The sequence below is a fragment of the Schistocerca gregaria genome, chromosome 2 (assembly GCF_023897955.1).
Source record: "Schistocerca gregaria isolate iqSchGreg1 chromosome 2, iqSchGreg1.2, whole genome shotgun sequence".
Classification (NCBI taxonomy): domain Eukaryota; kingdom Metazoa; phylum Arthropoda; class Insecta; order Orthoptera; family Acrididae; genus Schistocerca; species Schistocerca gregaria.
In genome coordinates, this window is record NC_064921.1 from 430,155,827 (window position 1) to 430,181,995 (window position 26,169).

Here is a 26,169-nt window from a genome sequence, read left to right on the forward strand (position 1 = left end):
CTGTCTCAGCAGCATTACGCCTTGTGCTTGGTCGGCCACTACGGGGTTTATCGTTGAAACAACCCGTGGCTTCGAACTTCGAAATCATTCTCGCCACAGCTGCTTTTGTCAACGGACCTTTACCCGTTCGAATCCCCTTCCTATGGCGATAGGACCGTAATGCTGAACTAGCACAGTCCCATTTTTATAATACAGCTTCACTAAAAGCACCTTTTCAGGTGACGTCAACATGCTGCGACTGCTGGCGCATCTGATTCTTTCTCTCATTACAGCTCCTTATATACACGATTGTCATGCACACTCACTGACATTTTGCTGTCTAGCGCCATCTGTCGGACGTGTTGTGAACTTTGTTTTGTTTTGGGTTCTAATAAAACCCCACGTCATTCCAAGCATGTGCATCAATTTTTAGCTCTCTATGTACATTATTCCGTGGTTTATTAAGTTTTCAAATTTATGCTGACTTTTTGATCACCCGGTATATATGTGTACATCGCCGTCCCACGACTTTTGTCACCACAATGTTTAGAAGCTGTCCGCTTTCCTATTACCTTCATCTCTTCCTTAACCTGCCGATACCTTCATCCATTTTTTATGTAGTCTATCATTCCAAACTTCCGTCTTCTACCTCAGTATTTCCTGCAACCTTTTGTTCGCTGAGTCATCCCAGGAGGCAATTTATTTGTAATGTTTAAATCAGCCGCTATTTCTGTTTCTTTTATCGTTTCCATTAGTCCTCTCTCCTAATTCCGTGGTCTTCATTCCATCTGCCCTTGTCAGTTTAAGCAATTTTCTCCACAAACTAACTTCAAAACTACAGAAGCCTTTTTACTGCCCATAATTTGCAACCATATATTTGTAAACTCTAGATAAAATAATTTGTGAATCTTTTTTCTTTGCTCTACCAAAATTCTGTCTGATTCCTATGCAAAAACATGTTACCTCTAGCTAGTCTTCTTATTTCCTCCACATAGTTTCCGTTTTCCATCACATACAAGCCAAGGAACTGAAAATATTAAACTTATTCGAAGAGCTTTCCTTTTAGTGATACTTTGAAGGAAGCTTTTTTTGTTTAATTGTCAGAAAAAATTTCTCGCAACAGCTTCTGCTTAGAGCATAGTAACGAGACTCTGAGGCCTCATCCTTTATGCGTATGTTGTTGTCTGACCATTGTACACAGGTGTACTGGGCACGGCAGCAGGCGGACAAAGTGTTCTTGAAACATTATAGGCACGTGACCAAGGGATTCGAGCGCATCGAAGCTTCCTGTTCGCAACAAGATGACGTCTGCTTGTTGACGATCAGCAATGTTCGGAAGACCGATTCGGGACTGTATTTCTGTGGGGTTGACAGCACGCCGCCCATCCGACGCTTCGTGTACCTCTCTGTTTCCGGTAAGTAGCATCTTGCGTCGTAATAGACATTGTTTAACTGTAGTTACTTTTAGATAATCGGCATAATATCGTAGTTGTTGCCGGGTGTATATCCTGCACAGGTAAACTCAAAGCGTTGAGCAGGAACCGACGTAAATGGTAAACAGATGGTGTGGCCAAAGTAGGAAAAAAAATTATTGCTTTTACTTATATTTGCGTTTATCCACCGTAAGCGTCTACCTATGTTCTTATTTCACTGTATATATGTGTTCATTTATTTATTATTGTATGATCCATAATACTTTTGTTTCTAAACGCATAAGAGACCCCAAACAGTTATACAGGGTGGTGAGAAACAGCTTGTAAGAGTGATGCAGGGTAGGCTGTGGTGAGAAATAACTGTTCAGAAAAAAAATTAGATACTTCACGATAAAGGATGACAGTCAAGTACTGGTGCTTAACTGTTCGCATTGACCCTGTGCCCATAATCATGTTGTACAAATGGAAAAGATGTCTTAATTATTGACGACGCCTTTGGCACAATTGATTTTTTAATCTCCATTGCATGATGTAATTGTAGATTTTTTACTTCTGATGAAGGGATATTTATATGTACCGAAACCTTGGTCAAGAATTTTAATAAATTTTTTATCCTGCAACTGTTTTGGCTGTCATGGTTTATCGTGAAGAATTTCAACAGTTGCTGTTGCAGCCATGTTTAAAATCTTGAAAATTAGATACGTTGCACCACTTCCCGTTTAGTTATCATCGAAATTAACCGATCACGTTGTTTTACGTGAAAACACAGAGCCTGCCACATTTCACAATTAGTGTCAGTTGATCTCTTAGCGTAGGTGACAGCGCACGACACTGGTCTCCTTTTGGCTCGGGTTCAATCTTTGCTACCGCTCCACGTCCAATTTTGGACCACTCTCTTGTTCGGTTTTAGGAAATCAAACGAAGAACACGTTTGGCAACACCGTCCTTAGCTGGCTGCTTGAATAGGCACGGGGAAAACTACCTTACTGGCTAACTTCAAAGCTAATTGAGTCAGAAACGGCGTAAAGTATCGATTTTTTTTCTTAACGATTATTTCTCACCGCAACCTACCCTACAACTCCCTTAAAATTTTCAGTCCGTTTATGACCATCCTGTATAATAACCAAGTATTCAGATAGGAAAGTTATATCCTGAACGTGGAATGTTTTGAGAATAATGATTATAATGCCATTGGCTTGCATTTTTATGTTTCCTCAGAGATGTACGAGTTTTTTCATTACTAAAGTAAGCAATCATTTAAAAATCCATTATGCAACTAAATAGCTAAAATTACATCTCTAAAAATTATACAGGGTGTTACAAAAAGGTACGGCCAAACTTTCAGGAAACATTCCTCATACACAAATAAAGAAAAGATGTTATGTGGACATGTGTCCGGAAACGCTTAATTTCCATGTTACAGCTCATTTTAGTTTCGTCAGTATGTACTGTACTTCCTCGATTCACCGCCAGTTGGCCCAATTGAAGGAAGGTAATGTTGACTTCGGTGCTTCTGTTGACATGCGACTCGTTGCTCTACAGTACTAGCATCAAGCACATCAGTACGTAGCATCAACAGATTAGTGTTCATCACGAACGTGGTTGTGCAGTCAGTGCAATGTTTACAAATGCGGAGTTGGCAGGTGCCCATTTGATGTATGGATTAGCACAGGACAATAGCCGTGGCGCGGTACGTTTGTATCGAGACAGATTTCCAGAGCTATGGTGTCCCGACAGGAAAACGTTCGAAGCAATTGATCGGCGTCTTACGGAGCACGGAACATTCCAGCCTCTGACTCGCGACTGGGGAAGACCTACAACGACGAGGACACCTGCAATGGACGAGGCAATTCTTTGTGCAGTTGACGATAACCCTAATGTCAGCGTCAGCGTAGTTGCTGCTGTACAAGGTAACGTTGACCACGTCACTGTATGGAGATTGCTACAGGAGAACCAGTTGTTTCCGTACCATGTACAGCGTGTGCAGGCACTATCAGCAGCTGATTGGCCTCCACGGGTACACTTCTGCGAATGGTTCATCCAACAATGTGTCAATCATACTTTCAGTGCAAATGTACTCTTTACGGATGAGGCTTCATTCCAACGTGATCAAAGTGTAAATTTTCACAATCAACATATGTGGGCTGACGAGAATTCGCACGCAATTGTGCAATCACGTCATCAACACAGATTTTCTGTGAACGTTTGGGCAGGCATTGTTGGTGATGTCTTGATTGGGCCCCACGTTCTTCCACCTACGCTCAATGGAGCACGTTATCATGATTTCAGACGGGATACTCTACCTGTCCTGCTAGAACATGTGCCTTTACAAGTAAGACACAACATGTGGTTCATGCACGATGGAGCTCCTGCACATTTCAGTCATAGTGTTCGTACGCTTCTCAACCACAGATTCGGTGACCGATGGATTGGTAGAGGCGGACCAATTCCATGGCCTCCGCGCTCTCCTGACCTCAACCCTCTTGACATTCATTTACGGGGGCATTTGAAAGCTCTTGTCTACGCAACTCCGGTACCAAATGTAGAGACTCTTCGTGCTCGTATTGTGGACGGCTGTGATACAATCCGCCATTTCCAGGGCTACATCAGCGCATCAGGGATTCCATGCGACGGAGGTTGGATGCATGTATCCTCGCTAACGGAGGACATTTTGAACATTTTCTGTAACAAAGTGTTTGCAGTCATGCTGTTACGTTCATGTTGCTGTGTGTTTCCATTCCATGATTAATGTGATTTGAAGAGAAGTAATAAAATGAGCTCTAACATGGAAAGTAAGCGTTTCCGGACACATGTCCACATAACATATTTTCTTTCTTTGTGTGTGAGAAATGTTTCCTGAAAGTTTGGCCGTACCTTTTTGTAACACCCTGTATAAAAGAGAATAGTATATAAGTGTGGAACTAAATTCGCTTTACGGATGTTGACGACTTGTATGAGGACCAATACGGGTAAGTTCAGTATAGGAACTCATGTCTGTAAACGTACCGTTTTCTCGTTACACGCAAAATACCACATTGCACGTTCAAATCTCCCGCATTTTCGGCGTCACTGAGTAGGGTATTACACACATCATTCTCCGATCACCTGATGTTCTACGTGCATTACAGATTTCTTTACACGCCACTCAGTTGAGTTTGTGATCTGTCCAGAGGGAATTGTACCTGCTGCTGTTCCTGTGGTCTTTGTTCACACATTGGTCCCCTCCCCCAAATCAACAAATCTTTGTTCATACTACACTACTATAGAGTAATAATTATTCACTACAGTACAGGATGAAGCTGTAGGTACACCTTAGGAGCAAAAGTATCCGGACACTTGGCTGAATATCACTTACAAGTCCGTGGCGCCATCCATCGGTAATTCTGGAATTCAATATGGTGCTGGCCCACCCTTAGGCTTGATGACAGCTTCCACTCTCGCAGACATACATTGAATCAGGCACTGGAAGGTTCCTTGGGTCATGGCATTCCATTTTTCACGGAGTGCTGCGCTGAGGAGAGTGATCGATGTCGCTCACTGAGGCCTGGCACGAAGCCGGCGTTCCAAAACTTCCCAAAGGTCTTCCGTAGGATTCAGGCCAGGAGTCTGTGGAGGCTAGTCCATTACAGGGAAGTTATTGTCGTGTAACCACTCCGCTACAGGCGGTGCATTATGAACAGGTGCTCGACGGTGTTGAAAGATGCAATCGCTATCCCCTAATTCCTCTTCAACAGTGGGAAACAAGAAGGTGCTTAAAACATCAATGTAGGCCTGTATTGTGATAGTGTCACACAAAACAAGGGGTGAAAGCCCGCTCCATGAAAAACACGACCACACCATAACACTACCACCTCCGATTTTTACTGTTGGAACTACACACGCTAGCAGATTACGTTCACCGGGCATTCGCCATACCCACACCCTGCCATCGGATCGCCACATTGTGTACCGTGATTCGTCAATCCACGCAACGTTCTTCCATTGTTCAATCGTCCAATGTTTATTCTCCTTACACCAAGCGAGGCGTCGTTTGGCATTTACTCGACCATGAAATCCAAGTTTTCCCACCTCTTGCCTAACTGTCATAGTAATTGCAGTGGATCCTGTTGCAGTTTAGAACTTCTGTGTGATGGTCTGGATAGAAGTCTACCTATTACACATTACGACACTCTTCAACTGTCGCCGGCCGCGGTGGTCTCGCGGTTCTAGGCGCGCAGTCCGGAACCGTGCGATTGCTACGGTCGCAGGTTCGAATCCTGCCTCGGGCATGGATGTGTGTAATGTCGTTAGGTTAGTTAGGTTTAAGTAGTTCTAAGTTCTAGAGGACTGATGACCACCGCAGCTGAGTCCCATAGTGCTCAGAGCCATTTGAACCATCTTCAACTGTCGGCGGTCTCTGTCAGCCAATGGACGAGGTCGGCCTGTATACTTTTCTGCTGTACGTGTCCCTTCACGCTTCTGCTTCACTATCACATCAGAAACAGTGGACCTAGGGATGTTTAGGAGTGTGAAAATCTCGCGTACAGACGTATGACACAAGTGACACCCAAACACCTGACCACTTTCAAAGTCCGTGAGATTCGCGGAGCGCCCCATTCTGCTCTCACACGATGTCCAATGACTACTGAGGTCGCTGATATGGAGTACCTGGTGAAACGCTGTGCTTAAGTCCGCAGGACAGAACAGTTAGTAAAATTGTGGAAAGGGGCCAAAATGCGGCTGTCAGTTACACTCAAACACATATAACTTTATTTAGTTGTCCAAACAATACAGCAAAACTTTTTAAACTTAGTTATCGGGTGAATACACCACACTGTCTTATACCTTAAGGGCACAACCACTTAAAGTTAAAGACGGCTGAAAGCCATTAACTTAAAATTCAGACTCAATACAGAATATTTAGAAGGCTGAAGGCCTTACGAAAGTAAGTTCTATGACTTGGCTGAAGGCCCAACAAATCTAACACTTGAAAAGCAAACAAGTTTAATTTAAAGACGGCTGAAGGCCCATGATTTAAGACTGCAGGTAAAATTAATTTTAAAACCAAAACACAATCAGAAGGCCTTATCTTCGATTAGGCTGAAGGCCTCACACAGTCTGATTATTGAAAGACAAGAACTTTAATTTAAAAATCGGCTGAAGGCCGATTACTTAAAACAATTAAAATAATTTTTAGTAGCCAGAAGGCCCAAAGCTTTATCTTTAAACAGTATTTTACACAGACTGAAAGCCCAAACAATCTAAGATGTAACAAATAAGGGATTTAAATTTTAAAGTGGCTGAAGGCCCATTATTGAAAAACACAACTACAATAAATTTTCAAAAGACAGAAGGCCCAAAGCTTTATCCAAAAAAATATTTTAAATGAAGCTGAAGGTCCAAGCAATGCAAGACTTGACAAGTAAGGAACTTTCAGTTTTAAAGCGGTTGAAGGCCCATTATTTAAAACCCAACTAAAAGCATACAAATTCAAACCATTAAAATACACAATAAAACACCAATAAGAAAAGGCAGCGGCGCTCAGAAGTTTCCTAGGGGTCGGTCTGCAATATTAACGATCGCTTAGGGGAGACAGGTAGTTGGCCCAACTATATCTGATCCACCGGCAACCCAACCAAGACACAGTCATCGAACCCACCAACAAGAGGACTTGGTTTCCACCTGACCACTGCACAAGGAGCTCGAAAGTCAAAACGTAAAAGGCGTAGGCGCCCACAACCATGTGCGTACAAACTGTCAAAAATACACACACGTGTTGGACAGCGACAACACAGTGAGGAAAGGACACTGCCTGAATTTTACGTCAGCTGCTAGGGCAGGTAACTGGAACGCTAACGGCATCAAGGTAGAAAATTCCGCTTGTGCACTTGGACTTCCAATAACCAAAATACAGTTAAACTACACCGGATGGTGGCCAAACTTTCGCCGACTCAAACACTCGCTGTTGCTCACAGGAATACCTCCAACAGCGAACCATGAAAATCAACGGTACAATGTGAACAGTCTGGCTTCCGTAATTAAATCACCACTCAACTTTGATGTCCTGGGTCGGTGAGCCGCGAACCCCGTGGCAATCGGAACAGCTCCCACACACTCCGACACTACGTAGAGGCCGCCAGCGGGCCCGGCCCACTGCGCCACGCGGAGATCTCCGGCTCATCCACACCAACTGACCGACTGCCACACGTCAGCACGGAGACAGCACTAAAACAACTGAGCAGTCGACATCACAAGCTACACACACTTTCATGAACACTTGCACGAAGGACTACACAATACTAACGGCAGTGACTGTGCAATAACAAGGACTAATCGCGAGGTCGGCACACGCACGCAACCCTTATGCCATCGCCAGCCAACATATACGTCGCCCAACAAGACGACCGACCGACGATGAACCAAGGGGGTCCGCACTCAAGTGATATGTATCGGTAACCGTCGGGCGAGTCATGGCTGTCCGGACCTCACTGCAGCTGCGCCCTGACTGAACTTCTGCTGCGTCCTAAGCCAAACACTGCCAGGTCCGAACTGGACTGTTAGCGCCTCCCAACTCACTGGCAGATCCGAACTAACTCCGAACACACGACAACCGCAAAGTAATAGCAGTCAGCAAAGATAATACGCCAGGGCTTATATCGATAAGCGCCGCTGCTGAGGCTCACGGGCAGGCAAGGTGGCAACTCAGTGACACCAGTAATTGAAATTAACATGTTGTTGTTGTGGTCTTCAGTCCAGAGACTGGTTTGATGCAGCTCTCCATGATGCTCTGTCCTGTGCAAGGTTCTTCATCTCCCAGTACCTACTGCAACCTACATCCTTCTGAATCTGTTTAGTGTATTCATCTCTTGGTCTCCCTCTACGATTTTTACCCTCCACGCTGCCCTCCAATACTAAATGGGTGTCCCTTGATGCCTCAGAACATGTCCTACCAACCGATCCCTTCTTCTAATCAAGTTGTGCCACAAACTCCTCCCCAATTCTGTTCAATACCTCCTCATTAGTTACGTGATCTACCCATCTAATCTTCAGCATTCTTCTGTAGCACCAGAATTCGAAAGCTTCTATTCTCTTCTTGTCTAAACTATTTATCGTCTACGTTTCACTTCCATACATGGCTACACCCCGTACAAATACTTTCAGAAACGACTTCCTGACGCTTGAATCTGTACTCTACGTGAAGATAACGAGGTGGTAGTACAGTAAGAACAGGATGTCAAATGAGATATGGCACGAACACGAGCAACGCACAGCTCACCTGGCAGTAGCTGGCAGCACAACGCACTTAACATGAAAAATGTATGTTTTTGAATGTGTCCGGATACTTTTGATCACATAGTGTTTTTAATGCATCAATTTTGACCATGGTGAACTACGCGTACAGCGACGCTCGGTGGAATGGGAGGATTGCTCGTCTACTGTGTGGGGAGAGTTTTCCGTACCGCCAGCCACCGTTGCACGCAGCACTAGCGGGCGTCAGATGCGGGTACGTTTAGCACCAGCAGGGCCGACTGGGGTGCTCCACGGCGGTGCCGCACACACTATTTTGTAGCAAGGCCCACGAGAAAGGCAGGCAGCGGCGTGACGACACGAGGGAAGGTCTGACATCGCTCAAAAACATGGTTCAAATAGTTCTGAGCACTATGGGACTTAACATCTGAGGTCATCAGTCCCCTAGAACTTAGAACTACTTAAACCTATCTAACCTAAGGACATCACACACATCCATGCCCGAGGCAGGATTCGAACCTGCGACCGTAGCGGTCCCGCGTTTCCAGACTGTAGCACCTAGAACCGCTCGGCCACTCTGAGCTTGCTCGGCACCTTAGATCAGCAGATGAGATGCATTTTTAAACCTGTAAACTCTTAACTGGGTGAAACTTCCTGGCAGAGTAAAACTGTGTGCCCGACCGAAACTCGAACTCGGGACCTTGCCTTTCTCGGGCAAGTGCTCTACCATCTACCGAAGCACGACTCGCGCCCTGTCCTCACAGCTTTACTTCTGCCAGTGCCTGGTCTCCTACCTTCCTAACTTAACAGAAGCTCTCCTGCGAAACTTGCAGAACTAGCACTCCTGAAAGAAAGGATAATTCGGAGAGATGGCTTAGCCACAGCCTGGGGGATGTCTCCAGAATGAGATTTTCACGCTGCAGCGGAGTGTGCGCTGATATGAAACTTCGTGGCAGATCCCGAGTTCGAGTCTCGGTCGGGCACACTGTTTTAATCTGCCAGGTAGTTTCATATCAGCGCACACTCCGCTGCAGAGTGAAAAATCTCATTCTCTTAACTGGGTGTTTACGTACTAACGAGAACGACATATACTACTGGAATCTGCTATTATGGGGTCCTATTAATTACTACATTGAACAGAAAAAGAAACTGTTGCACCTGACTAACATCGAGTACGAGGGGTGGAGATCTCATCTGAACAGCATGTTGCAAGGTATCCCAGATACGCTGAATAATGTTCATGTTGGGGAGTTCGGTGGCCAGCGGAAGTGTTCAAACTCAGAAGAGTGTCCCTGGAGCCACTGTGTAGCAATTTTGGATGTGTGAGGTGTTGCATTGAACTGCTGGAATCGCTCACGTCCGCCAGAATGCACAATGGACATGAATGAATGCAGGTGACCAGACAGGACGCTTATGTACGTATCACCTGTCAGAGTCGTATCTAGAATTATCAGAGGTCCCACATCACTTCAACTGCACACGCCCAACACCATTAAAGAGCCTGAAACGCCCGCTAAATCACGCAGGGCTAACAGGTAATTAGGATTGTGAAAAGGGCCAAGGAAGTTGGGGTCAGATTCATTTCACAATTGTAATTTATTATCATTTAGTCACAATTACACTTCAAAAAAAATAAATTTGCTTCGCGGCTGAAGGCCTCCAAACAGATGCTTTAGAATAAGTTCAATTTTGAAAAGACATGGTACACAGTTAAATTTACGAATAAGATAAATCGTATACATATATGACATCACCATGCGGAGCGGCTGAAGGCCGCCGGATTAAATCTTCAAAATTCCAAATATACTATGACCATTACTAAAAGGTAGAATGTTACAATGTTTTAAGATGCTAACAGGGCTGATGGTCCACGAGGTGCACAGAAAGAGATAAACAAACGCAATAAGATGGCTGAAGGCCGCAAAGTTAAATTCTGCAAATTAAGAAATTATATATGCCAACAATCGGTAAAACAATACATTAAGTTTAAAAATTTCCCTTTTTCAACACCAACGGCGGAAGGCCAACAGTTACTTGTAAAATACTTCAGAGGAAATCACGATAACCTTTGAAGAGCAGAAGGCGATAATTTTTGGACTTGAAGGAAACTCTGAGAACGTGTTTCCAGCGATGAAGGTCCACAACTAACCTTGCCATTTTAAAAATATAATATGCAATTAAATTACAACAACATTAAGACTGCCAAAAGGATAATTAAGAGAACGGCACTCAGGAGTCTCCAGTGGATCGGTCTGCCCTCGTTCACTTAGGCGAGACAGGTGGTGAGTCCAACTACACTTAATTCTTGCGAACCCAACCAAGGGACAGTCACAGACCGACCGACCAACCGCTTGCGCTTGCCACGACGGAGCACACGAGAATTAAAGCCCCCCCCCCCCCCCTCAAAAAAAAAATACATGTATCACTATCCCCAAATAAACGCGTATGTGAACTGAGCTGACAAAAGTACACATGTTGGGCAAAAACAAGAGCTGATGAAAAGACACTGCCTAAAAAACTAAGTTAGCGGCCAGAGCAGGTAACCAGAACACCAACGGCCACAAGGCAGAAAATTCCGCTGGTGCACTTGACTATGGGTAAATTAATTTGATCAATTCCACCTGACGGCGGCTATCTCCAACACTTCACTCGTTGTTGCTCACGGGAAAACCTCCACAACAGCAAAGCCGGAACCAACACCGTAATGCTCAAAACCACTCAGCCTGGACTTCCTGGGTCGGCGAGCGACGACGCTCGTACCGATCGGACAGACTCCGACACTGCGCAGAGACCGCCAGCATCCCAGTCGAGTACGCCACACAGGGATGTCTACATCTACATCTACATCTACATCCATACTCCGCAAGCCACCTGACGGTGTGTGGCGGAGGGTACCCTGAGTACCTCTACCGGTTGTCCCTTCTATTCCAGTCTCGTATTGTACGTGGAAAGAAGGATTGTCGGTATGCTTCTGTGTGGGCTCTAATCTCTCTGATTTTATCCTCATGGTCTCTTCGCGAGATATACGTAGGAGGGAGCAATATACTGCTTGACTCTTCGGTGAAGGTATGTTCTCGAAACTTTAACAAAAGCCCGTACCGAGCTACTGAGCGTCTCTCCTGCAGAGTCTTCCACTGGAGTTTATCTATCATCTCCGTAACGCTTTCGCCATTACTAAATGATCCTGTAACGAAGCGCGCTGCTCTCCGTTGGATCTTCTCTATCTCTTCTATCAACCCTACCTGGTGCGGATCCCACACTGCTGAGCAGTATTCAAGCATTGGGCGAACAAACGTACTGTAACCTACTTCCTTTGTTGTCGGATTGCATTTCCTTACGATTCTTCCAATGAATCTCAGTCTGGCATCTGCTTTACCGACGATCAACTTCATATGACCATTCCATTTTAAATCACTCCTAATGCGTACTCCCAGATAATTTATGGAATTAACTGCTTCCAGTTGCTGACCTGCTATTTTGTAGCTAAATGATAAGGGACCTATCTTTCTATGTATTCGCATCACATTACACTTGTCTACATTGAGATTCAGTTGCCATTCCGTGCACCATGCGTCAATTCGCTGCAGATCCTCCTGCATTTCAGTACAATTTTCCATTGTTGCAACCTCTCGATACACCACAGCATCGGCTGCAAAAAGCCTCAGTGAACTTCCGATGTCATCCACCAGGTCATTTATGTATATTGTGAATAGCAACGGTCCTATGACACTCCCCTGCGGCACACCTGAAATCACTCTTACTTCGGAAGACTTCTCTCCATTGAGAATGACATGGTGCGTTCTGTTATCTAGGAACTCGTCAATCCAATCACACAATTGATCTGATAGTCCGTATGCTCTTACTTTGTTCATTAAACGACTGTGGGGAACTGTGTCAAAAGCATTGCGGAAGTCAAGAAACGCGGCATCTACCTGTGAACCCAGAGCTGGGACCAACCGACCGACTAACAATCCACCAAAAGTCAGGCCCGGCTTAAGTGTTGCGTGGCGGCAACGGTGGGGCGGGCGATGTCCACGCAGGGCTCACTGCTGCTGCAAGCCGGCGACTGGCTGGCCCGGGCTGCGCTCCAGAAGCGTTGCAACTGACTGACAGGGCCCAACTCATGACCCGAACTGCCGCCGTGAACTCTCCTCCTCGCACGTTCGGACTCACTCCATGACATATGACAACCGGGTAGTAATAGCAGCCAAGCAAAGATCCTATCAGAGGGGATATATCGATACGCGCTACTAGCGCCGATGACGGTCAGGCAAAATTGCAACTCAGTAACTCCAGTAATTTAAATCAACGTGGTGAGATGGAAATACGTTAAAACAGGATGTAAAATACCAAATGGTGGGACGGCGAGCCATGCACGGCTCAGAGCCGCCACCAGCTTGAAAAGCCTCCAGCTGACATGCAGAGTCCATAGACGTACATGCCCATCCGCTCGATACAACTTGAAACGAGATTCGTCCGACCAGGTAATATGTTTCCAGTGATCTACAATCCAATGTCAGTGTTGACGGGCCCAGGCGAGGCGTAAAGATTTGTATCGTGCACAGATGGACAAAAGACTCAAGAACAGGACGCTTACGGCATGCCGTTAAACGTATTTCTCAGAAAGACTGGCCCTTCTGGAACAATTGAGACATACTTGATTATCCGTCACAGATGAAGGACTGAGCATCAACAGCATCTTGTTTTTAATAGTTCTGGATTTGCCAGCACTCTTTGAAAGTGTTTCTTGGCTAAGGTTGTCTTACGTAGGAAAAACACTGGAGTAATATATGCTGCACAAATCAGAGTTTAAAGAGATTGTAAATTGTGGTCTGGAGAGCTATGCGCCTAGTAAGTGCATAAGGGATGTAAAAGACCCACCGTGGTTTAATAACGAAATTCGGCGGATTCTGAGGAAGCAGAGGCTGTTGCACTCTAAGCTAAAAGGGGGCGCACAAATGACGACAAGGGAAGGTTAGTAGCTTCCTGCGTCTGTGGAAAGATCTATCCGCGGAGCGTACAACAACTATCACCCTCACAACCTAACAAAAGATCTGGCAGAGAGGTCGACAAAATACTGCGCGTATGTAAAATCGCTAAGCGGGTCTAAGTCCGCTGTTGACCAGTCTGGTGTGGCAGTTGAAGACAGCAAAACGAAAGCCGAAGTTTTAAATTTCGCGTTCAAGAAATCGTTCGCCCAGGGGAACTGTACAAACATACCGTCATTTGTCCATCAGGTAGACTCCTGTATGGACGACACAGAAATAAGGATACCTGGCGTAAAGAAACAAAGATTTGAAAACAAATAAAGCACCAGGTCCGGATGGTATCCCAGTCCGATTTTACAAAGAGTACTCTACGGCATTGGCCCCTTATCTAGTTTGCAGTTATCGTCAATCTCTCGTCCAGCTCAAAGTTCCAAGCGACTGGAAAAAAGCGCAGATGACTCCAGTACATAAGAAATGTGGTAAAAGAAAGAACCCGCAAAATTACAGACAAATGTTCCGAACTTCAGCTTGCTGCAGAATCCTTGAACATGTTCTCATTTCGAATATAATATATATTATTGAGACTATGAAGCTTGTGTCCACGAACCAGCATGGTTTATCGCTCATACGAAACTCAGCTTGCTCGTTTCTCTCATGATATACCGAGAACTATGGATGAAAGGCAACAGGCAGGCTCGATATTTTTAAATTTCCGGAAAGCGTTAGACACAGTGCCCCATTAACGAAGGTACAAGCATATGGAATAAGTGCACAGATTTGTTAGTGGCTCGAAATCTTCTTAAACAATAGATGTCCTCGACGGCGAGTGTTCATATGCACACAAGGGTATCGTCAGGAGCGCCCCAGGGAAGCGTATAGGACCGCTGTTGTTCTTTATAAACGTAAATGATTTGGCGGCAGGTTGGACTTAAATCTGTGGTTGTTTGCTGATGATGCCGTGGTGTACGGTAAGATGTCGAAGTTTAGTGACTATACGAAGGTACAACACGACTAAGTCAAAATTTCCAGTTGGTGTGACGAATAGTAACCAGCCCTAAATGTGGAACAATGTAAGTGATGAGTAGGAAGAAGAGACCTGTAATGTTCCAATACAGTATTAGCAGTGTCCAGTCTGACACAATCAAGTCGTTTGAATAATACCTGGGGGATACGAGGTGAAACGAGCATGTGAAAATTGTGTTAGGGAAGGCAAGGGGTCGACTTCAATTTAATAGGAGGATTTCAGGAAAGAGTAGTTCTAAAGGAGACCGCTTATGGGACACTGACGCTACCTATTCTTGAGTACTGCTAGAATATTTGAGATCCGTACCTGGTCGTATTGGAGGAAGACATAGAAGCCATTCAGAGGCGGGGGAGTAGATTTGTTACCGGTAGGTTCGAACAACACGTAAGTGTTAAGGAGGTGCTTCGGGAACTCAAATGGGAATCCCTGGAGGGAAGGCGATGTTCTTTCCGAGAAACACTACTGAGAAAATTTAGAGAACCGGTATTTAAACCTGACTGACCAACGATTCTACTGCCACCAACATACATCGCGCATAAGGACCACGAAGATAAGACACGAGGAATTAGGGCTCATGCCAAGGCGTACAGTAGTTGTTTTTCCCTCGCTCTATTTGCGAATGGAACAGGAGGGAGGGGGAAAGGGGCAATGACAAGTAGTAGTATAGGGTACGCTCCGCCAAGCATCGCACGGTGGCTTGCGGAGTTTCTGTCTAGATGTAGATACACACGGATTTTATACTAGTCGTCTCACTGTGCGCTGATCCGCATTCTCTGTCCTGGACAGGTGGATAGCTGTGTCCACACACGCTGGCCTCGACCGGTGCATGTGGTTATAACCCATCATAATTCGTGTTTATTCTACTTCTTCATGTAAACTGTCTGAAGGCTGTCTAGTAGAGGTTTCAGGCGCTCCGTTGTAGCGAATAACAGCTTCGTGTGTGTGTGTGTGTGTGTGTGTGTGTGTGTGTGTGTGTGTGTGTGTGTGTGTGTGATTGTGTTCTTATATACTGTGGAAAGATTAGGTATTTAACTCACCTCACAGAATGTTGTCTTTATCTCTGTTATTTAGCAACATCCATCTAAGTTGAATTCTTAAGGAGACAATGCTGTATGTCTATCTGTAGGTGGTTAAAATCTGCTCCAGAAAGAATATACACACACAAGCATTGAGGCATGTTGGTGTTGGAAGAGAGGCATTCCTGCTGTATAGATGGTGGAGGAACAGATCGAAGTGACAGAATAAACACCAAGAAGACTCTTTTGCTGAATGAGGTATTACCATCGTGTATTGTTGTAGTGTGAGACTTATTCTCGCTACAACGACCATTGTAGCGATAGACCTCATCTTAAGGTGTGTAATCTTACGTTTTTGAAACGTATACTGAGGTGACAACAACGCAGATAGACGATATAATACTAAATTTAGTGACATTTGCAGCTACATAAGCTCACTCTCATGGTATGAACTGATACTTCCTTAAATCAATACTGAAGCGAGAAACTGGATCTTGTGGCGAATCTACTACAGCAATTAACATCATCCAACAATGCTTCAACGTATGTCCAACTAGCAAGTTCCGCAAACTACAGCGAGTAGAAGACTGTGCCAATAATGTAATGGTGGTAGGACCAAACAACAATACGATAACTGAGTTCCTAAACATGGATGCACTGCACTAAAACTAGCTGCTTTTATGGAACTGGGATTCTATGAAAAACTATGGAAAATAGGGAGGGTACGGAAGAAAATGTAGCGTGATGTGCATAAATAGGCCAAGAAATCCAGTACTGTACAATAACACTATTGACGGCAAATCAATTGAAATACAGCAGTCGTAAAAATCCAGGATGAAATTTTCACTCCGCAGCGGAGTGCAGATTAAAACTGTATGTCGGACCGAGACTCGAACTCAGGATCTTCGTATTTCCCGGGCAAGTGTTCTACCGACATTGTTTGAATTAATTTTTTGGTCCTTATTCTTCGTTGTGTTTGGTCGTAGCGAACGTCACATGACATCCGTTGGAGTTCGTTGTTGACTCGTTCACTCAGTTTTTTTTTATTACAGAGTCGAGCCTGCTCTCTGACCGAACACGCTGAGCTACCGTGCCGGTATCCGACTGAGCTACCCAAACACGACTCACGACCCGTCCCTATAGCGTCATTTCTGCTAGCACCTCGTCTTCTACTTGCCAAACTTCACAGAAGCTCTTCATTCTGGATACATCCCCCAGGCTGTGGCTAACCCATGTCTCAGCAGTATCCTTTGTTCCATTAGTGCTAGTTCTGCAAGGTTCGCAGGAGAACTGTGGAGTTTGGAAGGTAGGAACGAGCTACTGGTGAAGCTGTGGGAAGAGGTCTTGAGTCGTGCTTGGGTAGCTCAGATGGTAGTGTATTTGCGAACAAAGGTCCCCTGTTCGAGTCTCGGTCCGGCACACAGTTTTAATCTACCAGGAAGTTTCAGTCATAAAAATGTCTGTCACGTACCATCTGGAACTACGTAAAACTGGTGTGAGTACATAAACAGAATATGGGGAGAACCGTATGGCAGTTTGATACTGCTCATCAGTCTCAAATCGCATTTGTGGAAGAGGCATATAAGTGTCAACACATAGCATTATGTACGCGATCATTTAATTGTCACGAGGTGTGAACAAACAACAGCGGTGTTAGGCTGCAGAGTTGAATCGTTCGTGTACTTATCTCTAAGGAGCCATCAATTCTAAGTGATAGGAATTCCATACAGTGCAATATTACAGAAGATGACTGACGCGCAGTGTCTATTTAGTAGATTGGAGTCGCATTCTAAGTGTTCTGCCAATAAAATGCCAGCTTTGGCTCACGCTTCCATGAGAGATTTAAGATTACGTTTCGGGCAATACACTTCTCGTGAAACGACCACAGTGATAAAAATCCCCGAAGTCAGAGTTATTGTAGAGATTTTCTAACAATCAAAACTGTTTTACTGAATTCTAAGTTTTATCCACAAAGTAGTTCACTGTCACTCTCTGTTGCAATTATTCGCTTCCTATATACCACTATACCTAACTACAGATGTAGTTCATAACCCCTGATGCTATTCTTCCATATTACGTGTCTCTGGAGGCAGGAACACACGACCTTTATACCTAACCCCATAAGAAGAAGAAACCCCATTGATTTATGCAGGTGACAGTGGTCACCACCGCAGAACAGGAGAGTCATGGTAGGAAGCACGTCCAATCCAACGCTGAGACAATTTGATTTTGAGGAAATCACGGACGTCTGAAGAAACGTGTGGTGGAGCACCCTCTCTTTGCAAAAATAATGTGATTCACATTTATTGTAGTTTTCGCCTAGTCGTCTTCTGAAATCCCTGGAGGAATGTAATGAATAATCCCGTACAGGTTTCGTTCCCCGCCGCGCGGTCTCAGGCGTCTTGTCACGGTTCGCGCTGCTTCCTCCGTTGGAGGTTCGAGTCCTCCCTCGGGCATGTGTGTGTGAGTTGTCCGTAGCGTAAGTTTAAGTTAGATTAAGTAGTGCGTAAGCTTAGGGACCGATGACCTCAGCAGTTTGGTCCCATAAGACCTTACCACAAATTACTAAATTTCCGTTTCGTTCCCCATGATGCAACTGGCAAATGCCATTATTCTAGAGTGATCTGCAGCTAAGAGGACGGGTGGTGGGGAAATTTTACCTCAAAGCGGAAGTCGTTGACACATCTTTGGAATGTGGCGTTAGGCTTGGAGATAGCCAGTCGGAATTCTGGTAATGGAAGAATTTTCTCTTCTTTAATTTGTGTTTTCATTCGATTTACACGTTGAGTGGTGGTGGGGGTTCTGGTTGCAGTTACATTACACCCAAATAATATTAAAGAAAACACTCAATAAAATAATAGGATTCAAATAGTATTTCCATGAAAATCACGAATGGCAGTGACCTGATTGGTGCTAATTAAAAATGCTGAGATGAAGCTTCTGGAAAGCCCATTCACGTAAGCTCGCAATAAGTGATGTGAGTGTGGGAAAGAAAGATAAAGTGACTGGAATCAGTACTGTGTTATGGAAGCAAAGTGGCAGGGTAGGAGGTGATATTGAGCTGGGAAATATTTGATAAGCGAGTATTGGAACAGGAAGGCTGCTGGCTACACTTATAGTGGTAGCAGGAATGTGATAAATGTTGTAATTTTGCTCTGTGGAAAAAATATTGAGATCTAGCACTGCTATGATGCATGGAAGTCAGTGCCACATTCTGGATTACGAGAAAGGAACCTGTTGTATTGTTCACTGAATTTGGCGCTCTGAAGCGACGGTTTCTCCGAGGAATGTGAGGAGGGAGAGGGCGGGGCGTAAAGTTATAGCTCCGCTTGGTTTTGTTAGCGTCAGAGAGTGGACGAAGGTGGCGCTAGGGTTCGCTTTCGAGGCGCAGTTTTCTAACGGTCGCTCTGTCATCGCCATTCGACGTGCATTCCGCCATCATCTGAATATTGGACCCGTGGTCGTGTTCCTAGCCATTAGTCGATTGTTTCACGGGTAAACAACTTCAGGGAAACAAGTGATGTGAAGTAAAGGAATCCTGGGCTTCCAGGACAAGTAAGGTCGTCCCAAAACGTTGGCATGGTAAGGCTCACTCTCAGAACTCTGCCCATAAAGGTGCAGCAGAAGCCGCGTTGTCTGCTCGTTATGTGAGGCGAATCCTTCATGAAGAACTGAAATTTCGTCCCTAAAAATTGCCGGTGGTGTAGCAGCTTAATCCACGTGATTTTGTTGCGCGAGAAAATGAATATGAAGCTCATCTTGGCGTATCTCACGACACATCGTTTTCTTTTGTGACGAGGCTGACTTCCATCTTTCAGGATGCGTAAACAAGCAGAACATGCGCTTTTGGAGGCCTGAGCCCCAGACAATTTCATCAGCGTCCCCTACAGTCACAAAGTGTGACTGGTGTGCACTACCGCGGGATGGAATAACTGGTCCATGGATTTTTGAAGAAAACGAACGGGCAGTTACGGTCAAAAAATAGCTCTAAGCACTATGGGACTTATCTTCTAAGGTCATCAGTCCTCTAGAACTTAGAACTACTTAAACCTAACTAACCCAAGGACATCATGCCCGAGGCAGGATTCGAACCTGCGACCAAAGCGGTCGCGCGGTTCCAGACTGTAGTGCCTAGAACCGCGTCGGCCAACCGGCCGGCTGCGCATACAAAGAGAAAGGATTCATTCCGAAAGCTAGGAAGTGTTCTTCCTTTTCTTTTTAGTGTGCCCGTCTGTGATTCAACACTTCTGCTTTTTGGTGAGTGGTCTCTTGTACACCTAAAGTGCTAAAGTGTTTCCAAGTAACAGATGTGTCATCCACTTAAAGAAACTAAGAATAAGGCTGTAGCGGCGCATTACTTAATGCGTGTGATTCAGAATTTTCTGTACAAATGTCAGCTGCTGCCGCCTGCAAAAGCGAAGCCACAGCAACAATCACATTGCTGATAAAATTCTCCTTTGTATTTGAAATAGCTCGATCATAGAAATTATTCTATCAGGTCACACACGTCTGGAGCAACTTTGACCCCTATAATCTCCATAGTAACTGCTAATGGGATGTTAGTAAATAAATCGAAACTTGTTAGAATGGCGCTCTTGAACATCTTCAAAATGCAATACAATAGGGGATAGGCAAAATAGTGTGAACGGTGGTATTAATGGGATGTCTGTGTCTGACGGTCAACAACGCAGGTAAGGCAAGTGACGCGCTAGGCTGTGCGTGTTCAGGTTGTTTACGAGTAGTACACACTTCGTATTTGCATTCAGGGGCCGAGGTCGACGTGCAATGAAAGACCTAAAAGAGTTCCAAAGAGGGCAGATTGCGGGGGCCCGATTAACTGGAGCATCAGTAACCAGGGCAGCCAATTTATTGAATATATCAAGAGCAACTGTTTTACAGCTATGTCAGCCTACACAAAACATGGAAAGACATAATCGTGGAAACGTAACAGTGGGCACAAATCAAAGCTTATTGACAGAGATCGTAGGACGGTAACGTAATTGACAGAGATCGTAGTACGCTAATACGAACCTTCGAGACCCCGTACCTATCGACACTGTCAGTCGAGAACTCCGTAAAGCGAATATTCATAGACGGGCTGCTATACCGAAACCATTAGCGACGACAACCAACGCAACGAAGCGTAAAGCATGATGTCCGGGGCATAAATCCTGGACGTCTGATCAGTGGTAACACGTCATATGGTTCGACGTGTCAACGTTTTCGTTATTTCCAACATCGCGCTGGGTTTACATCTGGAGAACGCCAAAAGAAGCCTACAATACTGATTGCTTGATTTCAACGGTTACGAATGGAGGTGGAAGTGTGATGGTGCGGGCAGCCATATCATGGTACTCTGCTGGTCCCATCATTATTCTCAAAGACCGTGTTACAACCAACGATTATGTGAACATTTTAGGTGATCAGGCGCTTCCCATAATTCTCATGTTGTTCCCCAACAATGATGCCATATTTCAGGACGATAATGCACTTATTCACACAGCCAGGACAGTACAATCGTGGTATGAGGAGCACGCACTTGGAATGCAGCGTCTTCCATGGCCAGCACAGTCCCAGGACTTGAACATTAACGAACCCTTGTGGCGGTATTGGAGTGCAAACTCCTGAGCGGATTTCCGTATCCCTCGTCACTACAGGAGTTAGAAGAGGTTCTGATCGCAGAGGGCCATAACATTCCACTATACAATCATTATGTGGCAGTACTCCAAGAAAACTGCAGCTGTATTACCGACTAATGGGGGTCCAACCTCTTATTAAAAATAACCATTCCCAAGTAAGTACAGATGTTCACATTAGCCGGCCCGAGTGGCCGTGCGGTTCTAAGCACTACAGTCTGGAGCCGAGCGTCCGCTACGGTCGCAGGTTCGAGTCCTGCCTCGGGCATGGATGTGTGTGATGTCGTTAGGTTAGTTAGATTTAATTAGTTCTAAGTTCTAGGCGAGGTTGAGTCGCATAGTACTCAGAGCCATTTGAACCATTTTTTTGTTCACATTATTTTGGCTATCCCCTGTTTATGGCACCATTGTTTTTTTTTTCTTTTTTTGTCATCAGTCTACTGACTGGTTTGATGCAGCCCGCCACGAATTCCTTTCCTGTGCTAACCTCTTCATCTCAGAGTAGCACTTGCAACCTATGTCCTCAATTATTTGCTTGACGTATTCCAATCTCTGTCTTCCTCTACAGTTTTTGCCCTCTACAGCTCCCTCTAGTACCATGGAAGTCATTCCCTCATGTCTTAGCAGATGTCCTATCATCCTGTCCCTTCTCCTTATCAGTGTTTTCCACATATTCCTTTCCTCTCCGATTCTGCGTAGAACCTCCTCATTCCTTACCTTATCATCCACCTAATTTTCAACATACGCCTATAGCACCACATCTCAAATGCTTCGATTCTCTTCTGTTCCCGTTTTCCCACAGTCCATGTTTCACTACCATACAATGCTGTACTCCAGACGTACATCCTTAGAAATTTCTTCCTCAAATTAAGGCCGGTATTTGATATTAGTAGACTTCTCTTGGCCATAAATGCCTTTTTTGCCAGTTTGCCTCGGGCATGGGTGTGTGTGATGTCCTTAGGTTATTTAGGTTTACGTAGTTCTAAGTTCTAGGGGACTGATGACCTCAGATGTTAAGTCCCATAGTGCTCATAGCCATTTTTCAATAGTGGAACATCGAGAGAACTGCGGCCTAGACACAAATTTCAACAGCATATTATTGTCGGTCAGGAATGCAAGATTTATGAAAGCTAAGTCCGAGAGGCTGTTGGGATTGCTAAGAAGAAAAGTAATTTCAATAGATATGACGGCAAAGGCTTCCAGCGCAGTGGCCTTCCAGCATCAAGGAAATAAACACGCAGCCAAATTTGGTGAGGAATACATACAACGATCAAGAAGCCCCACCTCTGTGGCACGGCATTATTTTAATAAACACTTGAAATAGCTGTGTAATGGAATAACAACGAAGATTTGTGAGAGACTGGGACTCGAACCCACATTTCCGGCTTATCACGAGCGGTCGCCTTAGCATGAGGCTCTCTGAGCCAAACTTCCATGTGTCGTCAACCATGTGTCTATAAAAGGGGTGGCATAGGATTCGGCTCGCGGGCCGTGCCATCGCCACCTAGAGATGCTTCATACAGAGAGATCGCTTTTTAATCTTGAAAACAGCAGTTTTAACATTCGTTGGCACTCATGTTAACTAATGCGAGAGTGAAAAACAACACCCACTCACAAATAGAGAATAACACGTATCGATAATGCCTAACAAAATACAAACTGCAGAGAAATTTAGACACGAACAAAATGTAACACGAGGCACAAATTTATATTTCGTTTACAAAATCAACATAAAGCCGCTTGAAAACGAATACTATTTACTGCGAACTTTTTCTCATAATTTTAGTTGAATGTATCCGAACATCAAGATATTCCACTGGAAAAAAATTATAATTGTACTAGGTATATAGTTTTTACATACGTTCGTGTGCTCAGTGGGTTGAAAATTGTCCCGATGAACGCTGAAAGCCATTTCCGACGCACATTCGCATCTTTCGGAAAGGAAAACAACATCACAGTTCCGTAATTCCCACGACACCTTGGCACACAACATTTGTAAACCATGTTCACAGTAGCTTCACTACACTTAAACACTGTAATCGCTAGTTTTAAGCACGAATGTAGCACTCGATCCAACAAACGTGTAGATAAACAAACGCTTCGAAACACAACATGGTGGCCCGCTTGGAGTGACGTCACGACCTGCTACGAATTTCGCCCCGCGGCCTTGTCTCGTGCCCTGGCACGAGGGTCATGCCGCTCAGCCTGACTGGCCTATTTCCCCAACACCACGCCACACCGTTTCTGAACGTAAGGAGCGGGAAATACGAACGCTGTGTTTGTCAGAATACGTCCCTTCTACAACGCGATTTTCTTTTCGTAAATGCATCCCCATTAAATCAGAAAGAAGTTGTTTGTCATCCTGCAGTGCTTTACTGTGGGCAGTGTGTAGTCAAGTACACTAAAAATACGAGGTCTGCAATCCATTTCGGATATTCTAATCTTCGTTTCTGCACTCTTTTCTTTGTTCTTAATTCAACAACAGCGAGTTTTAAATAGAAAAATCGTTCCAGGTATGCGCCTTGACCTAACCAACGTAGTTTGCAGTAATATATAAAGTCTCCACACTCTTCATTCAGTTCAACCGAAAACTGTTGCAACTGACACTGCAATAATTTCTGTGACTTCAGAAATTTCACTATTAGTACCACCAATTTCTTCACGTGCTAAACGCCTGCAAATTTTGCACAGATTGATTCTTGTTGTACGGAACAATGAATCCCATTTGTCGATCCCTGTAATGTTTTATTTATTTTTTGCCAACTAAATATTTAAATTCTTTTTGCATGGTATTGTAATGTTGTTTACAGCAGATTTGGGGTACACATCCCTTATGCGACTGCATAAAAATGGTTCAAATGGATCTGAGCACTATGGGTCGTCAGTCCCCTAGAACTTAGAAATACTCAAACCTAACTAACCTAAGGACATCTCACACATCCATGCCCGAGGCAGGATTCGAACCTGCGACCCTCTCTCCTGTCATTCCAATTACTTTGTAAAGGATTATGACGATAGGTCGGTAGACTGCGTTCTTTTGTGCAAACAACGTCCTTCATATTGTTGTTGTTGTTCTTGTTGTTGTGGTTGTGGTCTTCAGTCCTGAGACTGGTTTGATGCAGCTCTCCATGCTACTCTATCCTGTGCAAGATTCTTCATCTCCCAGTACCTACTGCAACCTACATTCTTCTGAATCTGCTTGGTGTATTCATCTCTTGGTCTCCCTCTACGATTTTTACCCTCCACGCTGCCCTCCAATACTAAATTGGTGATCCCTTGATGCCTCAGAACATGTCCTACTAACCGATCCCTTCTTCTAGACAAGCTGCGCCACAAACTTCTCTTCTCCCCAATCCTCTTCAATACTTCCTCATTAGTTATGTGATCTACCCATCTAATCGTCAGCATTCTTCTGTAGCACCACATTTCGAAAGATTCTATTCTCTTCTTGTCTAAATTATTTATCGTCCATGTTTCACTTCCATACATGGCTACACTCCATACAAATACTTTCAGAAATGACTCCCTGATACTTAAATCTATACTCGATGTTAACAAATTTCTCTTCTTCAGAAATGCTTTCCTTGCCATTGCCAGTCTACATTTTATACGCTCTCCACTTCGACCATCATCAGTTATTTTGCTCCCCAAATAGCAAAACTCCTTTACTACTTTAAGTGTCTCATTTCCTGATCTAATTCCCTCAGCATCACCCAACTTAATTCGGCTACATTCCATTATCCTCGTCTTGCTTTTGTTGATGTTCATCTCATATACTCCTCTCAAGACACTGTCTATTCCATTCAACTGCTCTTGCAAGTCATTTGCTGTCTCTGACAGAATTACAATGTCCTTTCTTCTCCATGGATTTTAATACCTACTCCGAATTTTTCTTTTGTTTCCTTTACTGCTTGCTCAATATACAGATTACGTCCTTCATATCACAGAGAAACAGCGAATGCTAAGCAGCGCTGGGATCTCGATGCTGAAACATGAAGTTGACAGGCCTTGGCCGGTCCTCGTGTACAATCTACACTCGTACATACATCGTGTGTATTCCCGTACAGGGGAGACATTGTAATTGAAAGTCGCTTGCATGGACGTCCCAAGCAACTTTGCATCGTATTTCTGAACGACACTGGCACTGCAATATCGTATTTTCACAAACATTCCCCTTCCCTGCCTGTTTCGTTACCAGACCAGTGACGATGGTCCATAAATAGCAGATAAATTTCACCCAACAACACCACTTCTTCAGAGTAAGCGCGAGGAAAGACACTTTTACAAGTAGCTGTGACCGATGTTTGAGAAGCGGTCTAAGGCGCTGCAGTCATGGACTGTGGGGCTGGTCCCGGCTGAGGTTCGAGTCCTCCTTCGTGCATGGGTGTGTGTGTTTGTCCTTAGGATAATTTAGGTTTAGTAGCGTGTAAGCTTAGAGACTGATGACCTTAGCAGTTAAGTCCCATAAGATTTAACACACAATTGAACAATTTTGATTTTTGAGAATGTTCAGATAACTGCGAACACCAGAAGATCCTGAAGAAGACCGAAGCAGAGGGACAGAAACGTCGATTGTGTCTGAAGAAACTGAAGAGGAGCATGACGCTGTCGAATAACCTACAATACTTCACCTTCTTTGACAATGGCCACGAGAACCTTAGAGTTATACAACGGTGGTGCTTACTAAACACTTAATTGTAATAGAGTGTTCTGTTTCTGATTTTCAGAGCCGGAGACGACAATTTTGGGGGAGCCTTTTAGAACACACTGGCAAGGCAGCGGTATCAACCTGACGTGCGTAGTTCAGCCTCGGCGACAGCCAGGAGATACCGTCCTGTGGATGCACGACGATTTGGTGGGTTGGAA

At 44.6% G+C, this 26,169-nt stretch overlaps 1 protein-coding gene across 1 annotated transcript in view; it reads left to right on the forward strand.

Annotated features, from left to right (window-relative positions):
- LOC126324495 (muscle M-line assembly protein unc-89-like) overlaps positions 1 to 26,169 on the forward strand; it is a 105,595-nt gene that overhangs the window by 65,717 nt on the left and 13,709 nt on the right. The window contains exons 3-4 of the mRNA XM_049994998.1: positions 1,181 to 1,394; positions 26,031 to 26,158. Of these exons, the coding sequence (XP_049850955.1) occupies positions 1,181 to 1,394; positions 26,031 to 26,158 (342 nt within the window). The remainder of the gene's footprint in view (positions 1 to 1,180; positions 1,395 to 26,030; positions 26,159 to 26,169) is intronic.